The 17,865-nt window shown below is 41.3% G+C and overlaps 1 protein-coding gene across 3 annotated transcripts in view; it reads right to left on the bottom strand.

Annotated features, from left to right (window-relative positions):
- Positions 1-17,865, bottom strand: part of MYO1B (myosin IB) — a 183,070-nt gene that overhangs the window by 72,233 nt on the left and 92,972 nt on the right. For all 3 annotated transcript variants that reach the window (XM_059052028.2, XM_059052027.2, XM_059052026.2), the window contains exons 5-6: positions 8,378-8,482; positions 4,151-4,197 (exon numbers count right to left, since the gene is read on the bottom strand). In XM_059052028.2, the coding sequence (XP_058908011.1) occupies positions 4,151-4,197; positions 8,378-8,482 (152 nt within the window). The remainder of the gene's footprint in view (positions 1-4,150; positions 4,198-8,377; positions 8,483-17,865) is intronic.

Here is a 17,865-nt window from a genome sequence, read left to right as displayed (position 1 = left end):
AAGGAGGCAAGGGATCAGGAAGGAGCAGGCATAAGCACTGGCATCCGTGAGGATGGTGAGGGAAGTCAGAGCACATCATGACACCGACATTTTCTCCTGACAGCAAAGTTATGTCATTAAACGTTCCTCAACAAGGACACCATGATCAGACTTGCCTCTTTACAAGATCACTCTGGCTGGTGTGGAATGGACTGGAAAGGATCTATCAGATGTAGCTGACAGAGATGGCTGCAATTAGGGGAGAAACACTGGTGGCTTTCCGCCAGAGTAGAAAAAGAGGAAAGTAAACAGAGTTGAGAGCTAGCCAGAGAGTCACGATGACTGGTCATGGTTGGATGGAGAAGGTAAGAAAGGAGGGTGTTCAAGAATTTAAAAGTCCAGGAATGTGGCCCAGGCAACTGAGTGGATAGCGACACTCTCTAGTATGCGAGGGGACACTGGAGGCAAAGCAGACATGAAGGAGGGAGAAAAGAGTAACTTCACAAGAGAGTCAGAGGAGGACCGTAGGAGAGGGGATGATTCTGATGGCAGGTGGTCCCTGGGCAAAGGAGGCAACAGATCTAGAGTACAGGTGCAGAGATAAGTGTGAGAAAGGAGCATGTATACATGGATGTATGGATGGATGTATACATGGAGCATGTACACATGGAGACAGGGGAGGTGCCAAGGAGCAGGGCTAATTTGGTTTGAGAGCTTGGAAGAGGATGATTTCTGTGAAGCAGGCATAATAGCATCAGTTGAGAGTAAAGGATAGAAGGTTTGAAGAGAGTAGAGCAAACACTGTGGAGAAAGGAAAAGGAAGCTGACCAGGGCTAAACTCCTGCACAACACGGAGAACTCAGCTGAGGCCCACACTGATGACTCCCCAAAGGCTTGGTTCTGACCCTGTCACTAGACTACTCACCAATAACCAGCGGCTTCCCACCACCTACGAAATAAAGTCTGAGACCCTGACCCTGCTACTCCAGGCCCTCCAGTTGGGGCCCGGATGCACCTTCCCAGCCCTCTGGCCCACGGCTCCATTCACAGACTCCCTGGTCTGGCCATTAACTCTGGCAAATGAAGGTCCACACTGGTTTCTCTCCTCAGTTTCTCATGCTGTACTGCCAGCTCCTCCTGCTTGCCACCCCATTTTGGCTTCTTTAAATCTTGTGGACCCACTCAGGACCATCCCCTGCCCCGGACTCCTCCAGCTTCTCTACTCTGAGCTTCCATAACACTTCATCTATACTTTTCATGGGGAACTTACTAGTTTATGTGTTGTGTTATAATTCTTTTCAGCCATGTCCATTTTTCCTGACTAGTTGATAAACTTCTTAAAAATAGGTATTCAGGGCTTCCCTGGTGGCGCAGTGGTTGAGAGTCCGCCTGCTGATGCAGGGGACATGGGTTCGTGCCCCGGTCCGGGAAGATCCCATGTGCCGCGGAGCGGCTGGGCCCGTGAGCCATGGCCGCTGGGCCTGCGCGTCTGGAGCCTGTGCTCCGCAACGGGAGAGGCCACAGCAGTGAGGGGCCCGCGTATTGGGGAAAAAAAAAAAGGTATTCATTCATCAATAAATCGATGTTTTCTGAGCATCCACTATGGCACCGGCCCTGCTCTAGCTCCTGGGGCCACATCAGTGAACAAGAGGCCGAGGTGCTCGCTTCCTCTGCTCCTACTCTCCAGGCCCAATGATGATGTAAACGGGGGAAGGAAGCACAGTGACTCCAGAGACTGCTGAATGCCTAAAAACATGAAAATGGGATGAAGTCACAGAGTCTACAGATGGCATCATGGAAGTGACATCTGAGATAAGACCTAAATGATACAAGACGCCAGCCATACAAAGATCTGGGGACAGAATGCATGGTGTAGAAGGACTAGCAACAGCAAAGGCCCAAGTCCAGGAAGCACCCGGCACACCTGCCAGTCACGAAGGCCTGTGTGACTGAGGCCCAGGGAGCCGGGCAAGGCTGGGCCGGCCCACCTTGCATGGGGAGGCTTGGGGGAGCCCGGGCTATATTCTAGGTGCAAGCGGACCGCAGAGGCTGTCAGCCAGCAGGGGACGGCAGCTTGTAAAGATCACTCCGGTTACTGGTGGGGAAAAGACTGCAGGCTGCAAGAGGATATGCAGGGAGACCTAAGTTTAACTATGTTTAAAAGAAAACCCGGAGGTTTCAAACAAATGAATGAATTGTGTGTGTGTGTTTCTATTCTTACTGAATGACAGGAGTGGTAATGAGATTTTCCGGACCCTAGAGCACTCTCTCCCACACTCTCCAGTGCCCCACTCAGCTCCCGGCACACCATAGACGCTCAACAAAATCCCCCTCCAAAGTCCTTAGTCGAGAACAGTGATGTTCGAAGCCTTAAACGGTTTTTTCTTTTTTCCCCAAAGCAATGAGTCTCTCTTACTAGAAGCTCAATATGCCAAGTTAAAGTGCTAGGGTAAGGGTCACTGTGAGGCACCTCCATGGGAACAGTGGTCCACACTGTCAACTACAGAGAGGTGCAGGGTCTCCCAGATTTCTCAGCAAAGAGATCAAAAAATTTATTCAGAGTTAACCCGTCAAACACAGTTGAAGGAAATGTAATTTCCCTGGAGTCATAAACCTCTGTTATATATACAATAGTAATTTTAAATATAGTAGAGCCCTACTATAATATTATAACATAGACTTGAGTATACTACTGGTCAAAGTCATACCCACAAAGCAGAGAAATTACTAAAAACTAGGCATGAAATGATTTAGCCTATAATCAAGTATTAATCCCATATCCTAATACCCGTGTTATGGTAGGATTTCTCTGAAGTTACTTAACAAGCCAAATCACCTGCCAAGCCTTTCGCTAGATTTTCCGATGTCTCTAAGTACCAGTGACTCTTTAGGCAATACAGTTTTCTGCATTTTTACGGCCTACAGACTAAATATATTTGCAAGTATTTTTTTTAAAGTGTGTGTAGATGAGATTTGCCAATAGCAAAAATAAAATCTCTATCCTATAAAGAAGCTTGATCTATTGGAATTACTTCTATCTGCCCACACTTTGCGTCTAATTCTATTTATGTAATGAGATTAGTCATGTTACCACAACAGGAAAAGGCATGGCTCACATCAGTTTTAACAACTTAAGGGGCTAATCCAATGGAAAAAATTCACTGCCTTGGAATTAGGAACCTTAGCCTTCCACTTTCCAATCTATCAAAACTATCTCCACCTGAGGTCATTTGCATGCCTTAAGCACAGGATAACGCCGATGAGAAAAAAGCAAAAAGGGGTCTAAAAGAAGCTGGGGAGTTGGAGGTGTAGGGATGCAGGAAGGGTCTCTGGCAGCGAAGCACAGACGACCATCAATAATGGTCCCAAGTAATGTATATGCAAAAACAGCTTATAAAGCAAATGATCTTTTATTATGAAATTTATAAAACTGGCTCAACTATAGAAAAAAAGCCATCGATTTCAAAATGCCACCATCACACTCAACATATTTCCCCCAGCTGCCTCCAGGCAGTGTGTGTCCCTGTAAAGACCAGAGGCAGGAAAGAAGGCAGCACAGATGGGGAGACCCAGGGGCTGATGTGCCAGAGTGCACAATGCAGAGGTGGGAGATGAGGCTGGAAAGGTTTCTACTATGGGAATTAGCATTTTCCAACTCAGCCAGACTCAAAACATCAATTAGCTTCCGTTTTTACTATTCAGGCCTCCCCACACCCCCTATTAGCTGCCAAACTTATTGATTTTACCTCTATAAAGTTTTAGAATACACCTCCATCCTTTCTGGCCCCACTGAAGAACGGACAAGAGCTGTAGAGTATACAAACTTGACACCTAGTTTACCCTTCTTTCTATGGAATTTCTGAGTCTTAATTATGATTTCTAAATACCAAAACTCACATTAGTAAAGAGTTACTCTAAACAGCCTCATTTATATTGCTCATGGAATTTTATGATAGATGAAAAAAAAGATAGCTTGTCACTCCAAGAAGAATTAAAAAGGAAAATTCCAGAAAGAAAAATAGTCCTTATAGAACTTTTACCCTATGTCTCAATATGGTGTTTATTTTTTAAATGTGTGTATTAAGAAATATTAAACATCTACTGGTTGTTTAAACACACATGAGCTAAACTAAATATTAGTGTTAACACTTATGCTTCTACAAATACTTACAAATCTAGAGGAGTTGTCATTCCTTACAGTCTTGGCATTTCCAAATGCTGGTAGGAAAGAAACAGATGTGTGGTCAAGTGACAGAAAAATAATTTCAAACCAAAAAATAAAACAAATGTAATATTTGACATCCATACATCTTAGAAATGCAACTTGTAGCAATGACATTTCTGTCCAGAAAATTTCCACAGAAACTACTTAACACGAGTCTTAATAAGCTGCTAAAGCTTCCAAGTCTTTTTATAAGTTCATAGAAAGAGTCATTCCTACGATTCGCAGAATTTTTTTCAAGTACTACTGTAAACCGAATCCTGTCTAATTCAACACATTTTAACTGTTTTGATAGTAGTCAGCTGAATGGCGAGCATGCAGGGCTTCTGTGCTCTTCTCCCAATATTAACAATGAATAAGGTTATTTTAGAGATGACTACTTAACATTAAGAAAGCTTTTATGGGGCTTCCCTGGTGGCGCAGTGGTTGAGAATCCGCCTGCCGATGCAGGGGACACGGGTTCGTGCCCCGGTCCGGGAAGATCCCACGTGCCGCGGAGCGGCTGGGCCCGTGAGCCACGGCCGCTGAGCCTGCGCGTCCGGAGCCTGTGCTCCGCAACGGGAGAGGCCACAACAGTGAGAGGCCCGCGTACCACACACACAAAAATAAAAAAGGTTTTATGAAACTCAATTGATGAGGTTTTCAGGTGGAAAAAGGCATGAGGAACTTTAAATTGTTTAACTTCAAAATAAAAGGTATTTAAACGTGATGAAATATATAACTGAAATACAGAAAGAGTAAGAGACTTGGAAACTAACATCATTTCCAATAGGCTAAGAATACCATATAGTTTCATTAGTTTATGTCCATCAGACCTAAGTGAAACTTTCCAGAAAAAAAAAAAAAATCAGCCCACAATGCAAAAATCCACGTTTGTCCCAATCCTAGCTGCTTGGAGGAGCTAGAATATCCCACAGGACGCCCTTTCAAATGAAAGCACATAAGAACCACAGGGATGACACTGCCCCAGGCAAAGGATGCTCCTGCTTGACAAAGGTATCTCAGTGTCATGAGGTACAATGACTGCTTCATCAAGCTTGTGCACAAGATAGAAGCAAATTAATCTGGGCCTTGGTAGTAGCGGATTTAAGTGGAATAAATTTAAGTTGTGTAAGAAGAGGGGATCCCTGTTTGATGCTCTGAAGCCTAGCAGTGCACCTCAAACTTTAACGGGTAAACCAATCACCTGAGGATCTTGTTCAAGTGCACACTTTGGTTCAATGAGTCAAGGGATGGGCACGAAATTCTGCTTCTCTACCAATACCCTCCCACCCCACCCCGAGGCTGTTACTGGGATCCGTGGGCCACACGGCAGGCAGCAAGGACTGCAGAGTGACGCACGATGATGCGGCAAACAGAAATGAATCTTTAAATTAAGAGGGCGGGCCTCAAATCCCTGGAAGCCTCCACAACTTCATTAAATTAAGATTAGCGTAACAAGAGCTCACATGATTAACAATGGCTAAAAGCTGGTCCAAGTTTTGAAAGCAATCACCTGATCAAGATGTGTAATGCTCACTGTGGATATTCAGTAGCCAAACCTGCTGTGTTATATTTCAGGTTAGCTAGTATTTTTATGTTTTTGATTGTAAAAAAAAAAAAAAAAAATAGTTGGCTCCTGCTAGTTAAGACAAAATTTAAAGTCAACACAGGGCAAGTTCTTTGATTCAGATTCCACTTGGAATGGGTATGGTTTTGTAGGTGCCTGACACCAAATTCTGTCTTCAACAGAAAATAAGCTGAGACGTTATATTAAGTAAGGAAACCTGCACATGGGAAACACTCAAAAAAGGATGCTGAAGAGGTTCACATCCTTATCCTACGTCCACCACCAGCTAAAGGATTTTAATAAATGCAACCTTGATAATGGTGAGTGTTGACCTAGTCATCATGAAGACCACGACATTTTTCGTGTTTTCATAGGCTAGATCTTTGTGGTGGGTGTCAACACGCAGGGATGCCAAATTAACTAATTTGCACAGCCCCGAAGTCCAGCACGAGATGCTGACACATAAAGGAGAGTTTATTGTGGCTTGAAGGTCAAGGGCAAGTGAAGGAATTGCTTCAAAAAAACTTTATTCAGGGTGCCATTTGCAAGCCATAAACCATCTTTTCATCAAACAAATCTGAGTTGCACATTACTAAACACAGCTCTAAACACTAAAGTCTTTTACTGTGAGCCACAGAATCAAAAACAAGTGTTCCATTATAGAACACTTGAGACACATTCCTCAATTGTTTTTTTTAAGTTCATTGTTCTAAATGTTCATTTACAGTAGCAGCTCCAGTTAAAAAGTAAAGCATTCCCACAAAAGATAATACATGCCCATAGTAGACATTTCTTCCAGTTCCTGCACTGGGGCCTAGTTTCAAATACCATTGAATAAAGGGCCAGATTCTAATCACAGATGCAAGCTATAGCATTCCACAGTGTTTCTCCTTTAGATCACAGCATTCTTAAAATAAGCATCTATAGAAATATAACACATGTATAGCATCCTAACTAAAAGCAAAAGACAGTAAGCAAAAAGTAAAAGACTGGAATAATAAGATAAAGATAAAACACTTTCTACAATAGCTTCTTTATTTGTTAAGGTCCTGAAGGGGAAGAAAGATCAATAACAATGTAACAGGTGTTCTGGCCTTTGCTTCTCACAAGCAAAGTATTCTCATGAGTTTTATTTCACTGTCTGGAGGATAAAGATGCATGGTGCCTCCTTGTAATAAAGTGGAAGGAGGGACTAGGCCTGAGTATCAAAGACAATGGGCAGGGTTCTGTTCCTCCGTACTGGGGCGGGGAGGGGGTGGTCTCTCCCCACAGAGCAGTTCTGCTTTAATCCATGTTAAATCTTGACCTTCCGTGACTTCGAACAAAGGGCTGAACCAAACTACTCTTCTAGACCAGAGATTCTGATCAAGGTGGTCTTGATCCCCACAGGGGACATCTGGCACTGTCTGGAGACATTTTCAATGGTAACTCCTAGAGGCAGGGGTGCTATTGGCACCCAGTGGTTAGAGGCCAGGGATACTGCTAAACATCCTACACTTCACAGGACAGAACCCCACAGCAAAGACTTATCCAGTCCAAAATGTCAACAGCACCAAGGTTGAGAAACCTACGCTACCCCGACAACTGTGTTAAATGACAACACTGGCATGCTTACAATATAAAGCAAGGCAAAGGGCTTTCCAGCAATAGGAAGAGGCTTTGAGTTACTGTTTCCAACGTAAGGATGGTTTATACTGATGGTTTATGCCAACCTCCACGGCAGAAGGGGACTTATCTCTGGCTTTGTTTTCTGATGGTATTATGAACTAAATGTTGGTGTCCCTACCCAACCCCACCCCCCAATTCATATTTTGAAGCTCTAACCCCGCAATGTAATGGTATTTGGAGATGGGGCCTCTGGGAGGTAATTAGATGAGGCCAGGAGCCAGCACCCACCTGCCCGTCATCCCCCCCTCCCCCTCCCACATACACACACAAAGAAGAGGTCATGTGAGCACACAGCAAGATGGCAGCTGCCTGCAAGCCAAGGCTTCAGAAGAAAACCTACCTTGCCAGCAGGTGATCTTAGACTTCTGAGCCTCCAGAAGTGTGAGAAAATAGATTTCTGTTGTTTAAGCCACCCAATCTATGGTACTTTGTTACGGCAGCCCCAGCTGACTAACAGACACAGATGGCCAGCCACAGAATTTGGGCTCTAAAGTCAGGTTTAGGCTTTTTGTAACCCTGAGAAAACTGGTCCTTAATTATTTCTCTGGCATAGCCTTGGTTTCCCTGACAACACAAATCACCAGCCATGGGTGTTATCCTGAATGATAAAATAGCACTGCCCTCACATGGCTCTTTTCCACCAATTTTTTTCCCAGCTGTCAAGTCAAATACAAATATCAGTTGATTATTATTAAGCAAAATGTAAGTAATTCAAATAACAATTAAAAGGGAGAAAAATGATTGCAAGTGGGAGAGCTCCTTTTACATGAGTAAAGCGTTCCCTCCTTCAACTGCGTGAAGCCAGGAGTTCCCAGGATGCCGCTACCTTTTGCTCCGCAGGTCTGGGCCTGACTCTCCCCCTCCCAGCCCACCTCCCAGCACACCAGGTGTCAGAAGTGCACTGAAAACTGGATTTACCGTTCGAGTCACACTGACCCAATGTACACAGAAAATCCTACCTTCCAGGACTGGGTTGGACTGTAAAAGCTGTTCTTTGACTTGATTAACTTCTGCTCCTTTTCCACAAACAGCTGCTACGTAGGACATAACAAGCTTGCTGGCCTCTGTGGATGAAAACAAGCCATATTAATAAATTAAGCAGAAAATTTTTTTTCAGCTTTCAGGGGAAAAGATTTGGGAGAGAAGGCCCACTAACAGTGTTTGCAAATGATTTCACTCCTGGGAGCAAAGAATGTTTTGGAAACCTTTTAAAATATTCATGCTTTGTATTCAGACATGTCATTGATTCAGATATAACAGGAATTGTGCTTAAAGGTTATCACTGGGTTGCTAAAAAACTGGCTGAGTAAACATAGCCAACAAAATCTGAGGAGGACTATCTTCTTAAAGCAATTCTTTCTTAAAAAACTAAAAATAGAGGGCTTCCCTGGTGGCGCAGTGGTTGAGAGTCCGCCTGCCGATGCAGGAGACACGGGTTCGTGCCCTGGTCCGGGAAGATCCCACATGCCGCGGAGTGACTGGGCCCGTGAGCCATGGCCGCGGAGCCTGTGCGTCCGGAGCCTGTGCTCCGCAGCGGGAGAGGCCAACAGCAGTGAGAGGCCCGCATACCGCAAAAAAAAAAAAAAAAAAAAACAAAAAAACTAAAAATAGAGCTACTATATGATCCAGCAATCCCACTCCTGGGCATATATCTGGAGAAAATCATAATTCGAAAAGATAACATGTTCACTGCAGCACTATTTACAATAGCCAAGACATGGAAGTAACCTAAGTGTCCATCGACAGATGAATGCACAAAGAAGATGTGGTACATACAAACAACAGAGTACTACTCAGCTATAAAAGAATGAAATAATGCCATCTGCAGCAACATGGATGGACCTAGAGATTATCATACTAAGTGAAGTAAGTCAGACAAAGACAAATATCATATGATATCACTTACATGTGGAATCTTAAAAAATGACACAAATGAACTTATTTACAAAACAGAAACAGACTCACACATATAGAAAACAAACTATGGTTACCAAAGGGGAAAGGAGGGGAGGGATAAATTAGGAATTTGGGAGCAACAGATACACACTATTATATATAAAATAAACAACAAGGACCTACTGTATAGTACTGGGAGCCATACTCAATATTTTATAATAACCTGTATGGGAAAGAATCTGAAAAAGAATATATGTATGTATGTGTGTGTATATGTATGTATATATAAGTGAATCACTTTGCTGTACACCTGAAACTAACATAACGTTGTAAATTAAATATACTTCAATAAAAATAATTTTTTTAAAAAAGCAATCATTTATATACAATTACTATATTATACATAGGTGATTCAAGTCAGAATTAACTTGATAACCTGGATGTCTTTATCAGATGTATTTTTTAAATTTAAAAGAACTGGCCTTCCTCAAAAATAGTTTCTAAATCAAACTGGTTTGCTTATAATCAGATTTAATTAATTACTCTTCAAATTGATTAAAAAATGAAGCAGCTAATCGTAAGGATTTGAATACAAGAAATACAGACCTTCCAGAGCATCTTCCAGTTGTTTTTCACTTGTAGAACAAGTTCCCTGCTAAAAGAAGCAGGCCACTGGAGGCATATGAAGAATTCTTAGCTCAAATTGGTAAGGTGGGCCAAATTTGGTTTTATCCTTCTCCTATTAGTACATGTCTCCTCTCAGCACCTGTTTCCAAGAACCTGATCCTTTTAATACTGAGTTCCAAGGAAAGATAACAGATATTCAGGGGAAATGAAGTCTAAAGTCAAATGAATTTGGGGCCACAGTAAGTTAGATGAAGTGAAATAGGTTTCCTTTTTAAATGGCTTCTTAAAGGAGAATGTGCATTGTGGAACTCTGGAAAAAGAGGGAGAATGCACCATCTCCCAAACTTATTTGCCATAGAATCTGCTTCTCATTCAACTGTCCTAGTTCTAATGTTCCATAATCAGGATCTGGGAAATACTCAACTATTAAATGTCAGTAGAATAAAACATGGGCCCAGGTCCAGGCAATCAAGGCAAGAAAAACCAATCTCCCCAAATCTTGCTTTCCTGCAAGTTCTTTGCTCTGGTGCCACTGTCTGAGGGCAGGAAAGCCTTCCCCAAGTGTGAGTGGCAGTACCCCTACCTATGGGTGTAAGGGGACAAATCTCAACGCTGGTCTTTCTCACAGGGAGACCTGCAGGTGACTTCCAGCCCATTTCCCACCACTGAAGAAATAATAAATGAACAGTTGGAATGCGACCTTGGGCGCCTTGCCCGACGTGTGCTTCAGGGCCTATATACAACCCCAAAGCATCAACGAATAACAGGAGCCACAGAGCACCAAAGAATCTATGCAGGTCCCATAAAGTTCTCAAGGGAGTGGTAGCAAATATGGTACAGAGGAAGCAGACGATCTCATGGAGCTGAGGACTGTGGTAGGATGCTGGGTACTTCTTCAAAGGTTGGAGTTAAATCTCCCTCCCGTTTGCTTTCTGGGTAATGAGAATGGGTCCAAGTGGACTCTCTGGTGGTCTGTGATGGCGGATTTCTGCAGTCTCCTTTTAAAGACTGTAACTGAGAAACATGAGTCTTTTCATCTTTGCAATACCCTCCCTCCAAAGGGCATAGTCCCTTAACACATCCTCCATTGTGTAAAGTTCCTGAGCTACGTTTTCCAACGTTCTCAGGGTTTAACTATCTAAAGGCCGGTGAACTGTAGGGACACATTTCTGCTGCTCCATCAGGCTGAACTGGCCTCAGTCGTGAACAAAGAGTTGATATACTATTACATTTCATTTCACTTCTTGGTGCTACATTCCCCTCTACCCACAAGTTCACACTGGAACTCTTCTTCTGTCACTTTGGGATACTTTGTTTCTAGGCTCCCTGGCTTTCAAAGTCAGGTGAGGCTGCCCTCCCAGCAAATTCCTGACATCTTGTGCTACCTGGTCTCAAACTGTGGGCCAACTCTCCTGTATTGCCCACACATTCCAACACTACAGTCTGGTCTCTGAAACAACTCACCTCCAGGCTTTCTCATCAACCTGCTTTCTCAGCAGCATTCTTTGCTCCCCATCCCCACCTACACTCTCACATGTATTATGTATATTCTTCCTTGACTTGAATTTCTAGCCTTCCTACCCATTACACTATTAGAAGAGTGGAAGCATTTATGGGCAAAATAACTGCTCCAGATAGTGGCAAACACACACACACAAATACATATGTACATATTTTAGATGAAAAGCTAAGTTTTCTTTTAGGTAAACTGGCAAGAAATAGTACAAGTCCAGGCCAGCCTATATTGCTTATTCCAGTGAATATGAACCTCACTGCAGCCAAACCTCAAACCTCAGATACATGGCTACAACCAGTTCTCTGGAAATCCTGTTCTGGTCCAGGATGGACACCATGCACAAACTGCTTTGTGTGTATGTGTGTGGGAGCAGACGGAGTGGGGGTGATCAACCAAGAATGAGAACTCTTTGGTGGCTGCTAGAATTGATTTGACCTCTCAGAGACTTTTTTTTTTTTTTTTTTTTTTTTTTTTTTGTGGTACGCGGGCCTCTCACCATTGTGGTCTCCCCGGTTGCGGAGCACAGGCTCCGGACGGGCTGGCTCAGCGGCCATGGCTCATGGGCCTAGCCGCTCCGCGGCATGTGGGATCTTCCCGGACCGGGGCACGAACCCGTGTCCCCTGCATTGGCAGGCGGACTCTCAACCACTGCGCCACCAGGGAAGCCCTCAGAGACCTTTTAATGGCCTGAACTAAATGGCATCAAATTCTCTCAGGGTCAAATCTATTTTAAAATGGCGCCAGGAGCAGAGCTATTGGAATCTGGATTGGACCTACATCATATGGCTGTTAAATTGTACATAAACCCACAATATCTACTGAGATGTAAAGATGGGTTAACTTAAATTGAAACTAGGAATCAGTTTTATTAACTTTAAAATCTATTTAAGTAATTCAAATATCATTTTTAAATATATTTGAAGATCCTTCTTTCTAAATTGTTAAAAAGATTTTATGCTCAGGTTCTTAACTATCTTCAGGAATTCTATTACTGTGCTCATTTTAATAATTCATTTTTGGAAGCTGAGATTAAGGGTAATTTTCTCCAAAGTCTTATTGTCTAAAAGAGACAACTCATTATTTTTTTCCTGACATAATACTTGATCTTTAACTCAAGTAGTTCATGAGATAGTCACTACTTTAGAAAAAATAAGTAAACCTGTACGGACAAGTTGCAAGGGCCAATGTAGTTTAGAGGACTGTTTTCATTATATTTCACCATGCTGCAAACAGGAAGTAACAGTTATCTCATGAGGTTTTCTGCTTCATTTCCTTTGGCTCTTCTGTGCTAAAGTTCAAATAAATTTGGATCTTTATTCAAATGTTTACATATTTATCCAAATCAAAACTCTATGTAATAACCTCTATGAATGAAAAATATTGTATTTCTGAGGAGAATCAAGAATTAAATTATCATCCTCCTCCATACTGCAAAGCCTAGTTCTTGAATCATGTTGACTGTCATAGGAACCAACTAAACATGACCTTGGCAAGCACAGCATAAAATCTTAAGCATTTTCCAAGGCAATAATTTTGAGTGGACCAAATACATTTAGTCTAGTAATCATACTCTCAGTGACAATGTCTTGCATGTTTGCTGTAAAAATATAAAAGGATTCTATTGAGGACAAAAAGGTGTATTCTTCACGTGTACTCAAAATACTGAAAAGCACTGCCATTCTAGATATAAGAACACTGGCATTTAAAATTGGCAAATCATAACAGCATTGCTTAGAACTCATTCTTAGTTCATCATTTTCTCTAACTCACAGATACTTTACCTATGGAGATTTATGCACATATATATGTTTGAATGTTGAATTTTAAAATGCATTGAGTTGGACAAACAAAATATGAAGTCTTCAGAGTCAAAATATCTTCTCACCAGAAAACAGTAGAACATCTAAGGTTATCAGATATCCTGCACTAATGAACAAATGGCCTATAACAAAACATTTCTAGATCAAAATATTTAGACCAGAATTCATTTCTATAAAGAATGAAAAGGGGTTATAGATGATCATTTATGATTGTGGGAATTTTACATTCCTGTTAAGGTAAGAATGATAACTAATTTAACTCTGTATACTCTGGTACTTTGCACTGGGTTGTGAATAGTATCTACTATATGTTATTATATAATTATGTAATATGTAATCATATAAATTCATATACTATAATATTCTTTATGTAAGAAAACATTGTGAAATAGCAATCAGTGAATGAGAAAGGGAAATCAATGAAAGACATTTGTAACCATGAGGACAAAAGGATGGGAATCTCATGGGTGAGTACGAAAACCTATGCATGGAATCGAGCAGGCTCCACATAGATACTGTGTCAGGAAAAAAAGGTAGGGATACAAGCATTTGCTTATTCTGAGGGTTTTTTTCAGAGTGAATAAATTTATCCATGAGTTAACAAATACCGATGCATGCATTCATAGATACAAGTAATATCATAGGTCACATACATATCATATAAACTATGTCATATATGTCATATAGCATAGAGAAAGCCATACATTTATACACACACAAATACTGACATATTTATCTACTTCTATACCTCTCTATCTCCTTGGTTAAGACACCCAAGTTTTTCTAGGGACTACATGCTTACAAAGGTCTGGTGGTCCAGTGACCTAAAGAGTATGACTGCCTAAATCAAGCAAGCCATGTTTGTATACAATGAAACAAGGACTCTGTAACATAGAAGGACACCCTTTTTTCAGCAGTCCTGAGTCTGCAGTGCTGCAAAATCACCCAGCTGCAGCACATCCAAACTGACCCGACAGGCAGCTGGGAACTGCCCCAATCACTGTACCAAAAACATGGGTCTTGCAATGAGAAACACAGCCTCTGCTCCAAGAGGAATCATGACTGGCAATGTTTTTTATTGAAATACAACTATATGTAAGTTGCTTTGCTTCTGAAAGTTGGCCACAGAATCTGATAATTCATGTAAAACACATGAGTCAAGAGAGACCTCTCCCACATGAGGAAGAAACAAAACAAAGCTCATGACATTTTGGCCTTGAGCTTGCTTAGCTATTCTGCTTCCAGGTGGAGATATTCAGCATTGTAAAACGCACATGGGTGTTTAGGCTACAGTCAGTCAGTCACATCTCTGTCACTGACCGAGTCAGAAAACTATCACAGATGTAAAGCAGTACAAGGTCATTTGGGGTTCAGAACCAAGGGTCTTAATGAGCAAGGCAGGCTTCGTAAGTCTTTTAGCAGATGGCTGCAGAGTTCCTAGAAACTGATGTAACTGTAAAATTAGAAATCAAATAATTTATAATGCTTTCTTGTATCAGGATCATCTTCTCAGGCCCATAGTTTACTCTGATGTCCTTGGAAAAATGCAGTTATGATGGTTCCCTCATGTTCTGCCTCCCTGCCCCCATCAGGGCTTGAATGATTTTCCACAAACTATTTGTATTCATGATAGTGAGTTGTGAGTTCACTGCCTAGAAATAGTTGGGCACTTTTATGAGGCATGATGAATTTTTTATTTAGCACAGCAGTAATGAATTAAATAGGACCCCAAAGGATTCAAAATGTTCACATCTCTCCCTGAGTGCCCACATAATACAACCCTACAGTGTAAGAGTGTCTCCAGTGTTTAAGACCAATAACATCATCATCTGCCAAGGGGGGTTTACAAGCTCATTAACTTAATTACTTCTTATAAAATGAGCCCTCTGATACTACATGGTGGTTCTGTATATGTTATTAAGCAAAAACTCTCACTGAAAAGAGATACTATATGTGAGCACACAGTACATTCCAGGCCCTCAATAAATGTTAGTTCTCGTCTTCTTTCATTCATTCACTAACACAAAAATGCTAATAGCTACATGTATTCAAAAAAATTTTGGTGACTAAGATAATGTGACATTTCAAAAATGGCCTGGCATTCCTCTTCCCCACAGAATTGAGATTAAACCCCTTCTTGAAATTCCTCACACACTGTACTGCAATCTCTGTATTATTTTCCATCATTTCATTTTCCCGTAAGTAATCTCCATGAAACAGAGACATTAAACAACAAAAAATCTATGCTTTACTCAAAACTATAGTCTGATGACAATTAAAACCTTAATACAATTTGAAACAATTTCTGTACCCCTGCTTTCAGAAAGAAAGAAAAGTAGAAAAAGATGGGAATCCATAAGCAAAACACTAAATGTCTCTATGGAAATGGAGAGGTAGGAGATGCTACTGGGATCTATAAATGAAAAGGGCTGAGCAGCTACCAAAGAGTATAGCTGAGTAGATATTTAAAAACAGCAGCTCTCAGGACTAGTGTCCACTGCCCAGCACCAGGATTTTAGTGATAACGGACAAGTGAAACATCACCAGATCTAAAAAGCACAGTAGCTCAAAAACAAGACAAATGCTTCGTGTGACTTCTGGACAGTGCTACTCAAAGTACAGCCTGAGGGCCAGCAGTACTCAAAAGCTGGTTGGCCCATGGACTGCTACTGGTCTATCTACACATAAGAGTAGGCGTTGAGAAGTGTTTGTAGCAATTTGGTAGTTTATTTTGTCTGTGGAAACTAAAACCAGAAATTGGGGCCTGAATTTTCTGTCTTCTTTTATTTTATTTTTCTGGTATTGGTCAGCAGCAGACTGCAAGAGAAGGGAACGTAGTGCTTCCCAGTGGAAGGTTTGAGACGTACTGCTCCAGGGTGTCTGTGGTACCCTCTCCAGCCTCTTGCTGAAGCAGCACCTGTAAACAGAGCTTCCTACAAGAGGAGGATGTGATGACCCTGTGAAGCAGCTGTCCATTCTTCAGCTTATGACAAAGGGCAAAGGGGTCCTAGAAAGGACTAAATCCAGGGAAAACGATAGGATTTCAAGTGGTGAATGGGATACTGAAACAAAGAGGACAAGTTATTGACTAGAAAAATAGAAAAGAGAAGAGAAAAATATAGAAAAGAAGAATGAACTCCATGTGCCACTAGATTTCCACCAGAGGAATAAGGTGTTTTGGTTTTTCTCAGAAAAGAATGAATGCCCTCCCTGTGAAAACAGTAACAGCAACCTCCACTCAGTTTCTCAATAAAGAAGGTACACGAGTCTACCAGGAGATGGAATTTTGCTCCAGGAGAAAGCAGTATGGTTTACAACTCTCTGAGAAGGAGGAGGTCATATACTAACATGGCTCATGAGTGGATGTGCTGTCTTCTTGGAACACATGTTCCAGAGGAGATGAAGAACTGGCCAATACCAAACAAACCAGTGACCACAACCCACGTCTGATGACTCACTCAGGAACAAACTGAAACAATCAGATACTCAAAGAAATCTTTAGACATGATGAAGAATGAGTAAAAATCTAAAAAAGTTAATAGGCTTAGGAATATTTTCATGTCTTCCTCCCTTATGCTTTAAAAAAGGAAACATGTGAAATGAATAGGCTTGTAGATAGAGTCAAAGGGTGGCTGTATCTACAGCCATCTCATGTAGGTGGCATGAGATACGTCACCAATACAAATGACTTCTGTCAAGGGACACAGTTTTTAACTTGCCTTGCCACCATTTTCACTGGTTAACCTGGAAGCAAACAAGAAGCTGTATTGCTTCTAAGAATTAAATTCTGTTTCACAAGGAAAGAACTGGTTAGTGACACGGAAGGAGCAAAAACTTTCCCCCAAGATACCAATGTCCTCTTAAAGTTCTTACTGGAAAGAAAGAGTTCTAAACAACCAAAGATATCACAAATTTCTGAGTAAACAGTGGTAAGAGCCTTTACCCAGAGTTCAAATGAACGATCTAAAAAGGGGTGGGAAACTCTATATAATGACACTGGCTACATACAATAAACAGCAAGCCTTTTATTGAAAAGTAACATGAGCTGCCTTAGAAGGGGGGAAAGCATGAGGGGAAGGTGAAGAACACAGTCGAGGCTAGATCAAGCAGAATCTTGTGTAACAGGCACACGGGGTTTGGCTTGTATTTTGGTGCAATGGAAACTATTAAATATTTTTATGTAAAAAAAATCTTGAGGCAAACAAACATGGAAAAACAATATACCAAAACTGATGAGTTGCAGCAAGAGTGTTCCAAGAGGAAATGTTATAGCTATAAATGCATAAATCAAGAATAAAAGAAAGATCTTAAAAAGAACCCCTAACATTATACCTCAAAAAATTAGAAAAACAAGAACCAAGCCCAACCTTAGCAGAAGATACAGCTTTTTTGAGGAAATTATGAAGATTAGAGCAGAAATAAATGAAACAGAGAATAGGAAAGCGGTAGAAAAGATTAACAAAATTAAAAGTTGGTTCTTTGAAAAAATAAACCAAATTGGCAAACTAACCAAGAAAAAAAGAAAAAGGGCTCAAATAAATAAAATTATAAGTGAAAAAGGAGACATTCAACAGATACCACAGAAATA

Source organism: Kogia breviceps, chromosome 2 (assembly GCF_026419965.1).
Source record: "Kogia breviceps isolate mKogBre1 chromosome 2, mKogBre1 haplotype 1, whole genome shotgun sequence".
Classification (NCBI taxonomy): Eukaryota; Metazoa; Chordata; class Mammalia; order Artiodactyla; family Physeteridae; genus Kogia; species Kogia breviceps.
Note: the sequence above shows the minus strand (reverse complement) of the source record. Positions and strands in the feature narration are given on the sequence as shown.